Source organism: Pseudoliparis swirei, chromosome 23 (genome assembly GCF_029220125.1).
Source record: "Pseudoliparis swirei isolate HS2019 ecotype Mariana Trench chromosome 23, NWPU_hadal_v1, whole genome shotgun sequence".
NCBI lineage: Eukaryota > Metazoa > Chordata > Actinopteri > Perciformes > Liparidae > Pseudoliparis > Pseudoliparis swirei.
In genome coordinates, this window is record NC_079410.1 from 17,203,750 (window position 1) to 17,222,201 (window position 18,452).

At 46.6% G+C, this 18,452-nt stretch overlaps 1 protein-coding gene across 4 annotated transcripts; it reads left to right on the plus strand.

The window, feature by feature from the left end:
• The first annotated feature begins 5,614 nt into the window (after window positions 1-5,614).
• csf2rb (colony stimulating factor 2 receptor subunit beta) lies at window positions 5,615-18,234 on the plus strand. Of its 4 annotated transcripts, none has more exons than XM_056406791.1 (15): window positions 5,615-5,656; window positions 8,891-8,998; window positions 12,083-12,200; window positions 12,266-12,447; window positions 12,534-12,715; window positions 13,110-13,254; window positions 13,563-13,686; window positions 13,794-13,948; window positions 14,612-14,745; window positions 14,823-14,997; window positions 15,163-15,259; window positions 15,468-15,534; window positions 15,623-15,702; window positions 15,829-15,946; window positions 17,021-18,234. In XM_056406791.1, exons 1-15 carry the CDS (start codon window positions 5,632-5,634, stop codon window positions 17,363-17,365), a joined length of 2,055 nt encoding a protein of 684 aa, XP_056262766.1. In that variant the 5' UTR covers window positions 5,615-5,631; the 3' UTR covers window positions 17,366-18,234. The 4 variants fall into 4 exon arrangements, with proteins under 4 accessions (XP_056262766.1, XP_056262767.1, XP_056262763.1 ...); XM_056406792.1 differs by having other exon boundaries at window positions 17,030-18,234; XM_056406788.1 differs by lacking the exons at window positions 5,615-5,656; window positions 8,891-8,998 and adding an exon at window positions 10,927-11,550.
• The last annotated feature ends 218 nt before the right edge of the window (window positions 18,235-18,452 follow it).

Below are 18,452 nucleotides of genomic sequence, written 5' to 3' on the forward strand. Positions count from 1 at the left end.
TTCCTTCAGGGGAAACGTGTGAGTGCTTCATTCCAATGATATTCACACCTGCAGAGGTTTCCCTTTGTGCCTGTGTGGGTCAGATCACTCTCAATAATTGCAAATGCAAACACAAACATTCACAAATGCACACAGAACAATTCACAAATATATTCAATTTACAAATGGTGAATGGCGGAAATGATAACGGAGGAAAGCCACAGAGATAAGCCCCGCCCCTCTGGCTACAGATATGTCAATGTTGGAAAAAACACATTTGCGAATGGAGCCACGCCCGGGGAGTCTCAAAAACCCACAAACAAATGCAGTGCGATCCACAAACAAACAACAAACTAATTTATTTATGTGTGCATTGGAATGTATTTGTAAATCGAATATATTTGTGAATTGTTCTGTGCGCATTGGTAAATCTGTGTGTTTGCAATTGATTCATTCTGTATTTGCAATTATTAGGCTGATCTGACCCAATATGCCTTCATTTGGACTCAAGTGGTGTGTGTGTGTGTCCTGTGATAGAAAGAGAATGAACAGAATTAATGAGACCGCAGGAAGAGAGCAAGACTCGTCTCCTCCAGCTGTTTATCAGCGCCGAACACGCTCCTCAGATTAAACTACAACTACTTTATAATTACCATAATCTATTCTTATTGGGCAAGTATGACTTCCTTAATAAGGACTCCAATAATTGACTCTCTCCTTTCTCTCCCCTGCTCCAGTCCTCTTCTCTCCCTCTGAAACACTCACCATTGATCTCATTAATTCACATTACATTCTCATTAGCCTCAAAGTATTTCATTTTCACCAGCAGCGTGATGGTGAAAGCTCCACTATTACTCAACGACAGCAGACGGGTCCAATCATCGGGGTCACGCCGTGTGTGAAGGCCATTACCACGGGATTTAGATTAATTAAAATAGTATTGTTTCCGTGATTTTTTTCCTCCCATTTCACCTGGGAAATATTCCGCTAAAAAACACAAACAAATCAGATTTAGGATACCGCCCTTTTTTTATTTGTCCGTGTGGAAATGTGTGCAGGACGTCTCTGAGAACGTCGGCCTAATTGAGACCATCAATTCACGCTCTGCACTGTTGAGGCTGCACGAGGCGAGATTTACAACGCCGCGTCGTTCTTATCAGTATCACGAAGCAGCCGAGGAGCAACGCCTCCCACGAAAAGAGGACTGTGATTTAAAATCTGTCACCTCATCCATAAAAGAACGACACGTGACAAGCACCGTTTGGTTTGCTTCATGGGTGTCGCAGCACAACAACAACCCAATGTTTTGTATACCTGGAGTTCAAACTATATAAACAAAAAAGGTGCACAAGTGTGTTTTCTGTGTCCATGCAGCTGTGTGGAATCAGACTGTGGGCTTTTCATTTGGAGACGATGTTCCTCTGGGACGGATGCTATTTACCGCTCCCGGAAAACAGAGATAAAGTCACTAAAGGGCCGTTTGGACCCCGAGAGGTGGCGACAGCATCACGACCCGAACCTGCTGCACGGTCCTGGGAATTTATCAAACTCACTCCAGTTTGTAGGAATTAACGTCTTTGTCCCCTCCGGGATGAGAACCATTCTGCTCTTGCTTCTATGAGTTAGCTTAGCATATCGCTAACAGCAGATCCATGAAGTAAAGACCCAGGAACCCGGAGTAGAGTTTAAGGTTTTTAGTGTGAATCTGTCTTGATTTTGTTAAACATGGAAACATGACATGACCTTACGAACTGTCCACATGCATATATATGAATGTAAAACTATGATTTAGCATAAATCCATTAGCCAGAAATAACTTAGCATCTATGAACATGACTCCCCTGACTAGCTAAGAGTCCACGCTAATTGTAACATGGATGTTAATGACGAAATGCTAATCGCGATTAGCATCTATTGCTACAACACAAAGATTATACTATGACAGTAAATACACAGATAACATATTGTAGTATATATTTACAGAGCTGCCAACTTTTCAAAAAACCTTGGAGTAAGATTTTGTCGGGGGTGACCAAAATGTTGCCGCGCACGCAGCCACACACGTTGGTGGCTCAAATATCAGGAAATTTGAATTAATTTGGCGTTGTACCCATGTTGTACCCTGCATTCTGGCCTGGCAAAGGTCTTTTACGAGAGATATTTGCTACTTTAAAGAAATAAAATGTTTTTTAATAACTACTCTCATTTACAAAAACATGCCTAATTCTATTGCACAAATGTTCTGTCTTTATGTTAAATTCTTTATAATACATCTTACTTGTTCAAAGTGCTGTTTTGAAATTTTTTGAGAGGGTCCTTGTGGCAGCGGGGTGTGCGGAAGCACAGCTGCAGAGTAGGTGAAGCGGGGGTGTGGCTCGAGGAACGGTGCCGGAGTGGCAAAGTGGCCTCAGCTGCACCCAATCAGGCGCATTTTCTGCCCTCTATATATGCAGAGCTAGCGATCGAGCAAGAGGAGAGACCTGGCAGCGGAGCAGCAGTGTACGCAGAGCCGAAAGTTAATAAAAAGTTATTCTTCTAGTCAAACCGCCTGTGCGAGTCTCCTTTGCGCCCACTGACACCCACAGTCCTGTTCCAGTCTTTTTCCTAGGCCTGCAAATGAAGAGATACATGCTATGTGGGCAGCCTTAACAAACAATGCTCTGATGTGTTGAGCATGCAGTCTACCAAGAGGTTAACACGATGCTCTCCTGCTGCTTGTTATGACAGCTGAGTTTACATCACCACACAAAATCACACGCACAAACACAACACATTATTTCAAGAGTTAAAGTTTAAGAGAGTGAGAACTTAATTGAACCACATGTCATGAACAGGGCTCTTAAGTTTTGAAGACGGGCAAGAGTGACATATCTATCCAGGATGCTTTATTTTCATTGGTTGCTGGATTAAATCTTACCCAGATACAACAGATACGTTCTTTTCTGATTGGCTGTTGTGTAGCCCATTTCTTTTTTTTGATTGGCTGATAAGTGGCACCTCACAGCAGAACTCCAGGGGAGCGCTTGATTCCTCCACGGTGAGGGCAGCGCGGCTCATTAAAACATTAAATAGACGAGAGTGTTTTCAGCATGAGAAATACGATGTGTGGCGCGAGTGCGTGACTTAAGACCGAAATGCGTGACACTTGAGAGCCGTGTATTTACCTGGTGACCACGCAGCAGAGGGGAAACGTAGCCGCAGCGTTTCTCTAGAATCAGAAACAAAAGGAACTACGGTAAGAGAGGAGGGACACATTCAGGAACAAAAGAGCAATTGCATTCTACGCCACTTGGCGTCTCGACTGCAACGCATGACAATGTGGGGCAGAGCGAGAACAAAGACTGGAATAAAGCTCTTTGTTGTGTTCAAGATCACGAGGTGGCGTGGTTGAGGTTGGTTCAGAGGTCAGAGTTCACGACTGAATGGCAGGAAGATAACGGCGTGCATGACCTGGAGGAAAGAGTGATCCAGGTGCAACATGACCTGTAACGTAAGTGACGTTACAGCTCTACACCATGTTGCCTTCACTTCTATATGGACTTCGTCAGCTCGTGTTTATTTCGACCAGCGCGAAGAACATTTATTGATTTTTTCCTCCTGCAGAATACCACTCCGATACATTTCCATCGTTCGGCCGAGTCCCATTTGGACCACATGACACATCTTTGAACAAATAGACCTCAAGGATAGCTGAGATCAGCGAGTGGATTGCAGAGTTCCTCGTGGTTTCCTGGATTAGAGGAAGTTTAAGCGAGAGAAATAAGCTATTCTCGTCTCCCTGACTTGTCTGGACTGCAGCCAAACCCTCTCTGAAGTATGAACACAGCTCTGAACTGAACGAACAATAATGACCCCCCGTGCATGTTGAGAGAAATAGAGGAGAGTTCATTATTTGGAGGCCCCCTTCTGCACATCCAATAATATCTTTTGCACGTTGAGATTTAATGAATAGTTGATGAGGGCATCGCAACACCGCCGCACAGCCAACGCATTCCTTTTTAAAAAGGAAAATGAAAAGCGAATGTGAACCGCTTGAGTCAGTCGAGTGGCAGCAGCTGAAATGAGGAATTGGTCGGGCGGCATCTTCGCTCATCATCAACTCCTCAAGCGGTGGCGTTCAAGATGCTCGATGGCAGGAAGTCATAGAGAGAGAGAGAGAGAGAGAGAGAGAGAGAGAGAGAGGCTACTTTGAGTTGGATGTGCAGCTTTATGGGCCATTTGCCCAAATCAAATACTTGCTGTTGACTTTATGCTCGAGCCTTTGAGCAATGGGATGTGAGATGTCCTGGGCGTGACTGATGTCTTTTCAAAGTACGCTCAGGCAGTTCCAACAATTCAATTCAATTCAATTCAATTCAGTTCAGTTTATTTTGTAAATACATTTCACAAATTACAAATTTACCTCAGAGGGCTTTACAATCTGTACACATACGGCATCCGTGTCCCAGGACCTCACATCGGATCAGGAAAAACTCCCAAGAAATAGAAAAAAAACTTTCACGGGGAAAATAAAATAAAGGGAAGAACCCTCGACAATCCGTCAACACGCGGCCAGCGGGGGTCCACAGTGACCACGGTGCTGGTCAACGAGTCGTCTCCACTCGGACCAAGGAAGGAATTCTGAGAGTAATCTTACCCGACAGCTTTGCAGTGTGTCCGGCATTGAGGGAAGACTCCCCTCCCACACACACCCCACCATCCAGCTGGTAGCGGCCAATGGGAGCGCTCCAACCGCGCCCTACATGACCTCCACACCAGTTACAAAGGAGAGGGATTGGTCGTGCTCCAACACCACGGCGCACCAGTCCATCGCTGAGTCTCCATGTTTATTGATCTTTGGGGAAGACCCTCAGTTGCCTGTCGATTTCCTTTCGGGCGGAGTTCAGCAACCTGGAGGGTAGCGCCGCTGACCTCCCTGAAGGCCCTGCCACAGGTGCAAGGTTTATTGATCTGGCTATAGGTGATTTATTACAAAGTTATTACAACAATGCTCCCGATTATACGGCACAGCCGGACAGTCGATCTTCTATTCTTCTTAATATGATTTGTGGGAGTTTTAAACCTTTCGACTGCCTCATTACAAACATATGATCATCCTGGAATTGCTTTTTCTCAATTCGGACCTGTCATTTTAATATTTCTTCTGTGTGTCATCTTCATTTACTCTTACCCAGGAACATATAGACTGATATGTACACATCTGAACAAAAGAAGAACACAATTTAAAAAGGTACAAATGTAAAAAAAATATTAAAGTAGCCCTAGTGGTTGCGGAGATACAGCCTTTTTAGTTTGGATATGCACTTTTCGGAGCAGAGGCCTAAAAAAAAAGCTTGGTGCTGACAAGGAGAATCATGAAAATGAATGAAAATGGAGAGTTATTACAACTCTCCATTTTGTCGTTGATGTTTTTCCACCTTCTCCGTCAAACAGCCACATGTCCTCATCGTATTACGTGTGTTTCTGTGCTTTAGGTTCCAACATGCGTCTTCAGCCGCGTCTCCAGAGGAACCAGAGGAAGTGCATTGAAGGGAACACGACGCGCAGCGGACAGAAAGGGGAACCTGAACTCGTCACGGAGGAAACTCCCACAGAGTTCTCGACAGTGTCGACGAGGAGCCGGAAGCGGCGATGGCGGACGGACGGAGACCGATGTCGAGAGCCTTCATCGTGAGAGGTATGAGACTGATTACCTGGACATGCTGTACCATGACCTTCAGGGAAGGTCGTTGTGTGCTTTGAGCCACTGTTTCATTTCACAGCTTGAAATGTGTCTGAATGCTGTAAAACATCACCTGTTGATGATTGTCTCCATATACATGTGATATTTTTATAATGAAATATTGACTTCATGTTATCAACACACATACATGACACACAAAATATAGTCGTTACAAACTCTCTCGTATTTGAAGTGTCATTTATTTGCCACCACGAAGAAAAAAAACTCACAATAAAGAAAGTCAAAGATGAATTTGGCTGAACGCATTATTATTTGAGTTTTCTTTTCACATTTTTCATGCAGATATCAACACAATATTGCCGTTGGGAATTCTCAGTGAAAATGTGATCATGTCAAAGAATTGGCGTGTCGTGATATTCATGCGTGTTCAGAAGCAACGCTCCATCATGTCAAGTCATCTGAAAGGAGGAAGTCAGAGGAAACATGGTTCTGCTTTAGAAGTGAAGTTAAAATGTGTTGAGTGACGATATGAAGTCCTTCACGTTGACACCCTGTGACTCACGACCTGCTGCTGGAAGGACTGTGACGTTCATAAGCTAACATCAGTGTTGCACCACAGGATACGTAGATATTTAGAGTGTGAAAGCAGATCTTATCATCCAACGAGCAGAATCTGTAAACAGGTTCATCATCATCATCATCACTTTGATATCAACAGGTCTCCTTCATCTCTTCTCAGATGCTTTATGCGTGCGGTTATTTTTCTGCATACGCAGGTTTTACGTGTTTCTGCTTGTCTTGCTGTTGCCTCTGACCTCAGCAGGCTGCCGGGTGTGCATGTCAGACCCCCCTCCCTCCCCCTCCCCCCCCCCACAGACCGGCTCCTGGACTCAGCAGCTAGAGTCTGTTAGTGACCATAACCCATACAGGTCATACCGCATCTGTTAAACCAGCAATGGTGTGATTCACTTTTCATAGAGATGCTGCAGTTTGAAAGTTGTAAGCATTTCCCCCACAGTGCCAGGCTGCATACATATATATATATATATATATATATATATATATATATATATATATATATATATATATATATATGTATATATATATAAATATATGTATGTATATACATATATATATATATACATATTTGTATATATACATATATATATAAATATATAAATATATATATGTATATACATATGTATATATATATAAATATATGTATGTATATATATAGATATATATATACATATTTGTATATCAGAATCAGAATCAGAATCAGAAACAGTTTTATTGCCAGGAATGTTTACACAAACGAGGAATTTTTTTTGGTGGAAGGTGCAACATTTGGACATGACAAACAAACAACAATCAACACGACAGAAAGACAACAAATAATGTGAAAGTGTTTGGGTGTGTGCTTCAAGTGGTGTGTTTTAGTTAAAAGTGTATGTTACGCGTGGCGTGTGTTTAAGTTAAAGTGCATGCAAATAAAGTGGCATGTGTGTGGAGGAGGCCTCAAGTTAAAGTGCATGTTAAAGTGACGTGTGTGGAGGAGGGAAGAAGAAGGAGGAGGGAGGAGGGGGAGGAAGAGGAGGAGGAGGAAGAGGAAGGAGCGGGAAGAAGGAGAAGAGAGGAAGGTGGAAGAAGAGGTGGTAGTCCTGGGGGTGACAGTCAGTCAGTCCGGGTTCCATTGATGAGCCCGACTGCCGACGGAAAAAAACTTTGGTGTGGCGGGTGGTCTTTGTCATGATAGACGCAGCCTCCTCCCGAGGAGGGACTCGAACAGGAGTGTCCAGGGTGGGAGGGTCAGCGACAATCTTTCTGGCCCGCTTCAGTGACCTGGAAGTGAACAGGACCTGGAGGGAAGGCAGATTGCAGCCGATAACCCTCTCGGCCGAGCGGATGATGCTCTGCAGCCTGCACTTGTCTTTGGCTGTGGCTGCAGGGTGCCAGACGGTGATGGAGGAGCAGATGATGGACTCAACGATGGCCGTGTAGAATTGTACCATCATTCTCCCTGGCAGGTTGAATTTCCTCAGCTGCCTCAGGAAGAACATCCTCTGCTGGGCCTTCTTGGTGATGGAGCCGATGTTCAGCTCCCACTTGAGGTCCTGGGTGATGATGGAGCCCAGGAAGCGGAAGGACTCCACAGCCGACGGGGAGTCACACAGGATGAGAGGGCGGGTGGGGCTGCATTCCTCCTGAAATCCACAACCATCTCCACTGTCTTTAGAGCGTTGAGCTCCAGGTTGTTCTGGCTGCACCAGGTCACCAGGTGGTCAGTCTCCCACCTGTAGGCGGTCTCGACCAGAGATGAGCCCAATGAGGGTGGTGTCATCCGCGAACTTTAGGAGCTTGACGGACTGGTGACTGGAGGTGCAGCTGTTGGTGTACAGGGAGAACAGCAGAGGGGAAAGAACACAGCCTTGGGGGGAACCTGTGCTGGTGGTCCGGGAGCCTGAGACGTGTTTCCCCAGCCTCACGTGCTGCTTCCTGTCGGTCAGGAAGTCTGTGATCCACCTGCAGGTGGAGTCGGGCACGTGCAGCTGGGAGAGCTTGTCCTGCAGCAGGGACGGGATGATTGTATTGAAAGCAGAGCTGAAGTCCACAAACAGGATCCTGGCGTAGGTTCCTGGGGAGTCCAGATGCTGGAGGATGTAGTGAAGGGCCATGTTGACTGTGTCGTCTGCAGACCTGTTGGCTCTGTAGGCGAACTGCAGGGGGTCCAGGAGTAAATATATATATAAATAATATATATATACACTATATATGTACATATATATATATGTATATACATATATATGTATATATAAATATATGTATGTATATACATATACATATATATATATGCATATATATATATACATACATATATATATATATATTCTATATTATAAAGCAGTGTGGTAAAAACACTCATTTGTGTCAGCAGTAATTGGTTGTATATATTTATTGAAGCGTTTGGACCCATGACTGCATGTGGTTTGGGTTCTTGTGAGGGAGAGATAAGAGGCGGATGTGTGGCGGCAACCCACAAAGTGGAAGTGAGTGCTGGTCGTGTGGTCATGACTCATTTCTTCATGAGTTCTAGTAAATGCACTAGTTCTCTCTCTCCCTCACTTCACCTGCACGCACCCGGCTTCTCGTCTCATTTACAGACTTCTGGATGATGTGAATACGTTCTCAAAATAAACCCGAGGGGCTCCCCGCCCTGTCTGTCCCCAGGAATGATGCCTCTCCTCTGGGTGGGGCTGTGGTCGGTGCTCCCTCCTCTGGCTCTCCCCTGTGGTCCAGACTGCTGCTCGGTCCACGACCGTGGCGACTCGAAGGAAAGTAAGTCAGCGCAGTATTCACCTGGCACCATCAGCATGGTTTAGGACTCAAAAACAAATCAATAAAAACAATGATGTTTTCTGGGGGCCGCATATCCACTGTTAGAGACAGCATGTCAGGGTCATAGTGATATTTGATGCTCATTTGGACACGATCACTGAGATATGAACTAGTTCAGTGTCAAATATACCATTCAATGGAAACAAATATTATAATAATCTATATTAATGCAAAAAATGTTGACAGTTATTTCTCGTATTTTGAATTCACTGATTCACACTCTCGCTCAGTATATATACAGTATATGTATATATTTATGTATATATACACCTGTTTGTATATATATATGTATATCTACATTCTTATCAATCAATTAAATCAGATAATTAATTATATATAATACACAATTATATATGTATATATATATATATACATATATATATATACATATATATATATATATATTAAATCCTGTTGTAAATCATAAAGGCATTCAGTTATCAGCCTCTTAAACGTGTGAAAAAAACTCTCATTATAGTACCGAATTCCTTTGGTTTTTTTTGTTTATGAATAGTGGAATAGTTGAATGTGTTGTTTTAATTTTTAAACCTATTTTAAATTCCTAATGAACTTGTTCATTGTTGTCGTGCAGCAGTTTTCTTTCATCTTTAATGTTTTACGATACAGACGCTCTTTAGAACATTATTAATGTTGAGTTAAATCAGGTTAAAGTATTCATTCTATGAGGAAAGAAATACCTTTTAAAGACTTAATTGCCCAAAACTAAAGTACCAAAAAAAGCTGTTCACTCATTACGACACATTAATCCAATAAGGTATCAATCAAACATTTATGACAGATTTAAGGTCTCAAGATAGGACAAAACATTAAAATATAATAAAATACAGACAAAACCACAAGTAATAAACAAAAAACTACACGCTTCATAAAGAGACAACTGTACCAGTGTCTCCACAGCTAGGACTGGTAGTGCTGAATTTTATATTTCATATTTGATAACAACATGATGATGTCATTTTCGGAGTCATCAACCCGGCAGATGAATTTGTACATAAGATTTATTAAAACTGCTTTGAAAGTTTTGACTCAAACACCTCACTGGCACTAGTCCACCTCTCTTCAACAATATTCTCATGGCAGATACTTCTATAATACCTCCATATATAGTTTTGAAGAACAGACTTATTTGTATTCTAGCGCCGTTGATTTATAGAACTAAAGAATATCTATTCTATATCTATTCTCTATCTATTCTCTATCTATTCTCTAGATATTCTATATCTATTCTCTATCTATTCTATATCTCTTCTCTATCTATTCTATATCTATTCTTTATCTATTCTATATCTATTCTCTATCTATTCTCTATCTATTCTATATATATTATATATATATTCTCTATCTATTCTATATCTATTCTCTATCTATTCTATATCTATTCTATATCTATTCTCTATCTATTCTATATCTATTCTATATCTATATCTATTCTCTATCTATTCTATATCTATTCTATATCTATTCTCTATCTATTCTTTATCTATTCTATATCTATTCTATATCTATATCTATTCTATATCTATTCTATATCTATTCTCTATCTATTCTATATCTATATCTATTCTCTATTGTGGCAGCTGTGTCTGATTTGGCCTCGGCTGCTGGTGATTGGCAATCACTCAGCAGCCGAGGCCACCCTTATAAAAGCTGCCACTCGAGAGTGGAGAGGGAGGTGAGCAGAGGCACGTGTTCTGCGGTCTGCTCGGTGTCGTGTGAGTGACGAATAAATATGTCTTGGAACAAACCCTCGTGCTGTCTGGCGGATCCTTGGTGCTGGGGGGGGAAACCCACGGGTGGCGGCCTCGGGCCTGCTACATTGGAGCCCAACGTGGGGCCGTTGAGGACCCAGTGCCTGAAAGGGAGGGAGCCAGACCAGGAGGAAGAGCTGATGAGCAGCTTGGGCCAGATACTGGCCCGGATAGAGGAGATGGGGCGGGCACAGGCGGAGGAGAGCCGCCTGTTCCTCGGAACCCTCCGAAACCCGCCGGCGCTGGGGCAGACTCCCGTTCCCCGTGACCCGCAGCCGACCCCCGAGCCGTCGGAGCTGCCGACCCCCGAGGTCCAGGACCCATCGGAGCTGCCGACCCCAGAGCCTCAGGACCCGTCGGAGCTGCCGACCCCTGAGGTCCAGGAGCCGTCGGAGCTGCCGGACCCAGAGCCCCAGGACTCGTCGGAGCTGCAGAACCCCGAGGTCCAGGACCCGTCGGAGCTGCCGACCCCAGAGCCCCAGGACCCGTCGGAGCTGCCGACCCCTGAGGTCCAGGAGCCGTCGGAGCTGCCGGACCCAGAGCCCCAAGACCCGTCGGAGCTGCCGACCCCAGAGCCCCAGGACCCGTCGGAGCTGCCGACCCCAGAGCCCCAGGACCCGTCGGAGCTGCCGGACCCAGAGCCCCAGGACCCGTCGGAGCTGCCGACCCCCGAGCCGACCCGTCGGTGGAGGGCCGACTCCGGATCCCCGGGCCCTGTCAGAGGTACCAGCTACCGCTCGCGCTCCTTCCGGCCGGTCCTGCCTGCTCCCGTCCCTGCCCCGAACCCCAGAGCCCCACCTCCTAAGCAGTCGACCCTGCCCTCCGGCCGAGCATTGTCCCGTCCCCAGGGCCCCCTCCGCCCAAGCTCTCATGGGAGGAGGTTAGGCCGGAGGGAGTCCCGGCCTAAATCGAGTGGTGGGGAGTGTGGCAGCTGTGTCTGATTTGGCCTCGGCTGCTGGTGATTGGCAATCACTCAGCAGCCGAGGCCACCCTTATAAAAGCTGCCACTCGAGAGTGGAGAGGGGAGGTGAGCAGAGGCACGTGTGCTGCGGTCTGCTCGGTGTCGTGTGAGTGACGAATAAATATGTCTTGGAACAAACCCTCGTGCTGTCTGGCGGATCCTTGGTGCTGGGGGGGGAAACCCACGGGTGGCGGCCTCGGGCCTGCTACATCTATCTATTCTATATCTATATCTATTCTCTATCTATTCTATATCTATTCTCCACTAAACTGAACCCTCGCCTCCTCCTCACAGCGTCTCCGCTGCTGGGATCCTTACGCTGCCACAACGACTACGAGTCGTACGTCCACTGCAGCTGGAGGGAGCACGGAAACCAAACACTGCAGCTGTGGTTCCAGACAGAAACCCACAGGTGAGAACAACAACAAGGTGTGTTGAGGACGTGGCATCATGGGGAGTGTGTCTTGTGACCTGCAGGAAGCAGTGTGCGCCTCACCCAGCTGAAGTGCAGCATGCAAGTGAGCGCAGGACGGCCCGGTGCAGATATGAGACGCGGGCCTTTTCCATCGGCATCGAACACACGGTCTTCTTCCTGGAGGACCGAGCGCTGACCCGCTGCTCGCCCGCCCCGCGCCGGCTGCTGGACCTTTCTCTGCACCGTGAGTTCACCTGGATGGGAGGACGACAAGAGGCCGAGCTGGGTTGTTATCAGGAGATGATGACTGTGTGTGTGTGTGTTGTACAGTGAGAGCCAGCCCACCGGTGAATCTGTCCACACATGGGGCAAGTGATGGAGGCAGACGGCTCACTTGGTCCAGCCCCTACTCCTCCTCCTCTTCTTCTTCCTCCTCCTCCTCCTCTTCCTCCCTGAACAAACACATCACCTATCAGCTCAGCTACAGGACGGACCGACAGGACAACTGGACGGTGAGTTCACGTCTTACTCGACACAATCTGCTGCCAGCCCACAAAACTGCCGTGACAAACGCACAATATAAAGAACATTAAAATAAACGCTTCAGTTTCCATGTCCTACTTTGGGGTTAAAGAAAATAATTATTAACAAAGTTCAATCAGTAACGGTTTTGATTGCTTTTGGGTTGGGAGAGTGTTGAATTGAAATAATGTGTTTAATCGTGTTGATAAATGCAGTGAAGAATAGCTGTGGATGTACATTCATGTATATATAGTGTTATAATACAATAATAATCATAAGAGTGATTGTGCACACGTTCCCATGTGGCGGATTGGTGTCACAGGAAAATCTTCACAATGGCAAAATAAATGCAGAAACTCACCCGCCTGTGTCCTCCTCCTCCAGACCGAGGAGGTCACCAACACCAGTGTGACCCTGGAGGAGCGTCTGCTGCTCCCGGGTCACAGGTACGAGGCCCGGGTGAGGGCCCGGGTCAGCATGGGTCAGTGGAGCGACTGGGGCCCGCCGGTGGCCTGGCGCACTCAAGAAGGCGAGTCCAAGGAGGCGTTGAGAACCTAAAGCAGACTAGGAGCCTATATAGGAGCCAGGAGACTAGGAGCCAGGAGCCCCTCTGTGCTCCATGTGTATAACTTCAGCTCCGACGCGAGAGTGAAACCATTTGGCTGATTTAGTGACGCCATCATGTCACTGCAGACGAGTCTCTTTCCTCTGAGGCTCTGCTCCTTATCTCCCTGCCTCACATTTCTAATTTTCTCCCTCTGTCCATTTTTCATGGGAGTACTCGGATGCTTCGCAGCTGTCGTTATTCTCTCTCTCTCTCTCTCTCTCTGGCTGTAGACACTGGGCAGTCTCCCAGTTTGCATTGTGTGCTGGTGGGAGAGGGGGAGGTGGTGTGCAGCTGGGAGGTGAGCAGAGAGCTGGACCACTTCATCACCTACCAGCTGGCATACCGACACCAGCAGTAAGTGGACGGCACCGAAGGGGCTGAGAAACAAACGGCGTCCCGTTATCGTCCATTCATTGCTCTCCTTTACACCCCCTCCCTCCCTCCCTCCCACCGGCCTGCAGGTCTGAGAGGTACTGCGTGGACCCAACGGTGACCTCTGACCTCGGCGGCGCTGTGCTGAGGTACAGCTGCACAATGGCCGCCGCAGACCCCGCGCGCCTGCTCGTGAGGCTCCTCCCACAACGCGCAGCCAAGAGATTCAAGGCCGACAAACACAGTGAGTGGACACGGGAGGGAGAGGTGGAGAGAGGGAGAGAGGGAGAGGTGGAGAGGGAGATCCTGAGAGATGGAGAGGTGGAGAGATTGAGAGACGGAGAGGTGGAGAGGGAGAGGCTGGGAGATGGAGAGACTGGGAGATGGAGAGATGGAGAGGCAGAGGCTTAGAGATGGCGAGAGGCTGGGAGATGGAGAGGCTGAGAGATGGAGAGGCTGAGAGATGGAGAGATGGAGATGGAGAGGCTGGGAGGTGGAGAGGTGGAGAGGTGGAGAGGCTGGGAGATGGAGAGGTGGAGAGAGATGGAGAGGTGGAGAGGCAGAGGCTTAGAGATGGAGAGGGAGAGACTGGGAGGTGGAGAGGGAGAGATGGAGAGATGGAGAGGTGGAGAGGGAGAGTGACTGCAGGGAGCTGTGACGTGATTGCGTGACCCCCCCTAGTGTTTGATTGGCGCTACTGCATCTGGTGGTGAAGAACATGCACCGTCACTTGTTGATTGTGTGAAATACAGAACACAACTTTGTAATGTAATGTTGACTCATTTCCTAGATACAATGAGATCTTATTACAGGGACGTTATGTTGTCCCAGCACGAGAAGAACAAAAAATTCATAAAAATAAATCATTTTTGTTGTTGCTATAAACGTTGTTGTTGTTGTTGTGCAGTCCGGCCCGGCCCACCGCGGCAGGTGACGGTGAGGCAGAAACACAGCAACTGGATGGTGGAGTGGACCGAGCCGAGCACGGCTTCAAAGCTGCGGCTGTTCTACCAGGTGTTCTACCACAGGGGGCGGGGCCAGGTGAGTGGCTCCTCCCGCTGTTCACTCCCGTCCCGATGAAACCCGTTCCACGGACTCGGCACGCATTCCTCTCACAGGGCTCGCCGGTCCTGCTGAACATCTCGGAGGGCTCCACGTCGCTGAGCATCCTGGGAGCCTCTCTGGCCTCGTCCCAGCACTACCAGGTCAAGGTCAGGTCGCTGGTTGTCCCCATCCACTATGAAGGCATCCCCTCCGACTGGACCCACCCGGTGGACTGGACCTCACAAGAGGGTACTTCATTCAAACATGTCCAATCTTCAAACCTAAAGAAACTGATTTCATCTATTTCCTGCAGGAATTACATTATTGCGTTTTATTTATGTCCAGAACTAAATGACATGGGACAACAAGTCATCATAATACATATCATGAGTGATTATTGATACTGTTTTTTAGCCATCTGGTCCCCGACCACGCTGATCTATTTCACCATCGCTGTGTGCGTGGCCGCTGCGTTCCTCGTGCTCTACTGCAGCATCCCGGCTTGTCTAAGGTAGAGTATGACATCATTATCCTCCAATCACATCTTCATGTGAAAACATAAGTAAGGAGGAGAGGGTTCACATCCAGAGGGTCCATGTTCATTTGAAGTTTTATTAAAGCATAGCACACAGGCATTACTACGTGCAGAATAAAGTTTCATAAATGTTGTCTCTTTTTAATAAAACTTAATTTTTGACGTGGCATATTTTGACAAACAGAAGGTCCACTCTGTGGATGGACTCGGTCCCGTCTCCGGGAAAAAGCAAAATCCTGTCCGACATCAAGGTGACGCTTCTTCAGTTTGATTGAATTCTCCACATTTCTGGTGCGTAAAGTGATATTTTAATAAAGCGTGATGTTCTGTGTGATCCAGTGTGCCTCCAGCCGGACCCTGGTGCAGAGTGAGAGCATCACTGTCTGCAAAGTGATGCGTTTCGACAGCGTGTCGACATGGTAGCCAAGTTCACACTCGAGACGGATAATAATAATAATAACAAAGGCTGCCATCGTGGAAGAAAAGATGAAATACAGTAATAACTCAGGGAAGGCATGAACAGATTAATGTGTGTGCTCTCTCAGCTCCTCGTTGCTGTGGCCGGCCAAGGAGCGTCTGGAGGAGGAACGATGGAAGCCGCCCCCCCCTGCTGTGAAGGACACGTCCTCCATGAGCTTCAGCGGGCCGTACATCTTCTGTCAGGTGAGTTACTCACAGACAGCGTCTGCTGCCGGCGCCCAGCTGCTGAGGAGGTGACAAATGAACTGTGCAATAAACAGCTGACATACTGTCGAGGAACGTATCCCTAAAGTTGCGTCAGAGTTTTGAGGTCGATCTGCACATATAAACACCAACCTCGAAGGAATAGTTTAGATGTGTTTGGGAAACACTTATTAGCTACATCGACATCGAGCCGAGTTGAACAGAAGATTCATATCGCTCTATAGCTGTTGAGGTTTATTGATATTACCCAAATAAGAAATGATCGCGCAAAATAATATATATATATATACAGTGGGTATGGAAAGTATTCAGACCCCTTCTTTACAGAAAAAAACAGAAATGTAGAAATGTGATATTTCAGTTTTTTCTTTTTTAATACATTTGCAAAAAATGTCTACATTTCTGTTTTTTTCTGTCAAGAAGGGGTGCTGAGTGAACATTAATGGGAAATAAAATGAACTTTTTTGATTTTAGCAAATGGCTGAAACAAAGAGTGAACAATTTAAAGGGCTCAGAATACTTTCCGTACCCACTATGTATATCTCTATATATATATAAAGTAAACACTTATAAATGTTGTGGCGTTGCAGGTTGGTTGTGTCCTATCTATTGCGTTATTGGAAGTCCATGTTTGTTGTCAAGGGACGACATGCAAATGAGCTGAAGCTACAATCTGGTGCAGAGCATCAAATGGTGACATTTATGTTTGAACTGTCCATGTTCCCTTTTAAATAAGGATGATAATAATGTTCCAGGACAAGAACATAACATGTTTACACATTGCACAAATAACAAGATGAATGTGGTTTCACGTCTTAATGCTAAGCTAAGCTAACCAGCTGTTGGACGTGGGATCGATCCTCTCATCAAACTCTCAGCAATAAAGTGAAAATGCTAAACTTTCCCTCACATAGGATGTAACATTATGACTCGAGTGCTCTGAGGAAATGCAGCGAGATCATACTGTATCACAGTTTATAGAATTGCACATGTTTGAAAAGGTCGTCAAAGAAATGTTATTCATCGGTAAACGGCGTGGCTTCTGTCCGACAGGCGTCACAGGCGGCGAGGCGCGAGGCGGCGGGCGTCGAGTGTGAGGAGAGAGAGCGGGAACGAGAAACCCCGTCTGCCGCCTCTCCGTCTCCTCCCCCGGGGGATTTCTCCCTCTACGGGGGCGGGTACGTGTGTCTGCCCGGCCGCAGCGTCTCCAGGTCCACGCAGGACCTCGTGTCTCACGGCGCCGGCGCCACCGCCGACGCTGAGCAGGACCACCGGGGTCACGACGGCAGCCGACCTCCGGCCTCCAGCTCGGGGCCTTTCGCCCTCTGGCCTCAGGGGGACCCCGCAGAGGCCTCGGGGTATTGCCACCTCCCCGCCTTCACAAGAGCGGCACAGTGAACTAGAGAAGGGGGGGGGGGTCAATATGTGATTTATTGTTTACACTTTACTGTCAGCGACATATGCTCACACGGGGAAACATGAGAGATGGACCACGTCGCTGGTCTTATCTGACCCCATCCGGCCGGCTGTGTGAACAACGGAGGGCAGCAGTGAGCTGAGTGCAACACACGGAGACGTTTCAGGGATGGACGTCAGTGTGTCGGCTGGCTTTGTGAGCTTTTTTTTGTTTTGTGGAAACTTCCTCACACATTCCAGATCAGAATGAAATAACAGAAGCACCTTCCACGCATAATACAATACAACCCCCCCCCCCTAAGTAAATACCTTTGTGAAGTTCTGTTTCATTTGTTGGTCACAAAGATTCATCCTCACCTCACTCACTTCCTTCCTTGTATACTTTTCCCAGACAATATAAATATGTAAATAAGTTACTCACAGGCTGTACGGACACGTCGAACAGACACACACACACACACTCTGAAGAGCTGTGTTGAAATGTGAACCTCTTTTTTTATTCCCTTCCCCTGAATTCCTGGAGTCTCTCCCAGTGGAGGAGGGAGACGCAGAACGATGTCAGCTTCATTTCATGGGAACCGTTTGCAGACGGCCGTGTTTGGCTGCGGTCGTGTCTGCACGTTTGCACAGGTGTGCGAGTTCGGACCGTGTTGTCAACGTTGCAGCACGAGTGTTGCTGGGTGGACAAATACATAATGTGATCTACTGGTGTGTTGATGTGTTGTGTGGCACCAGCCAACTCACTGTGTTTAGGTCTCCACTGAGACATTAAATGTACGTAGAATGTCGAGTGTCAATACTGGAGACTTGGCGTCTTCAAAATTGCTTCAGAATAATAGTGAGAATTGGCAGTTTGCTGCACCTTTGTATCGTGCTAGTAACTTAAACTTTATTTTAATCCAATTTATTTATATAGCACATATTAAAAACAGAGGGTTTAACGAAGTGCTTCACAGTAAGCATAGCATAATATTACAGTAGTAGATAAAAGGCATACAAAATAGAGAGAAATCAATACAAAACATAGCTCAAACTGACTCGAAAGTGAGGGAAAAGAGGTGGGTCTTCA

Bases quoted from the DNA above. Each gene is read 5' to 3' on its own strand.
- csf2rb (XM_056406788.1), top strand. From the start codon at position 10,968: ATGAGCAGCTTGGGCCAGATACTGGCCCGGATAGAGGAGATGGGGCGG. The intron at 12,201-12,265 runs GTGAGAACAACA...TGTGACCTGCAG, and splicing joins TTCCAGACAGAAACCCACAG to GAAGCAGTGTGCGCCTCACC. The intron at 15,703-15,828 runs GTAGCCAAGTTC...GTGCTCTCTCAG, and splicing joins TTCGACAGCGTGTCGACATG to CTCCTCGTTGCTGTGGCCGG.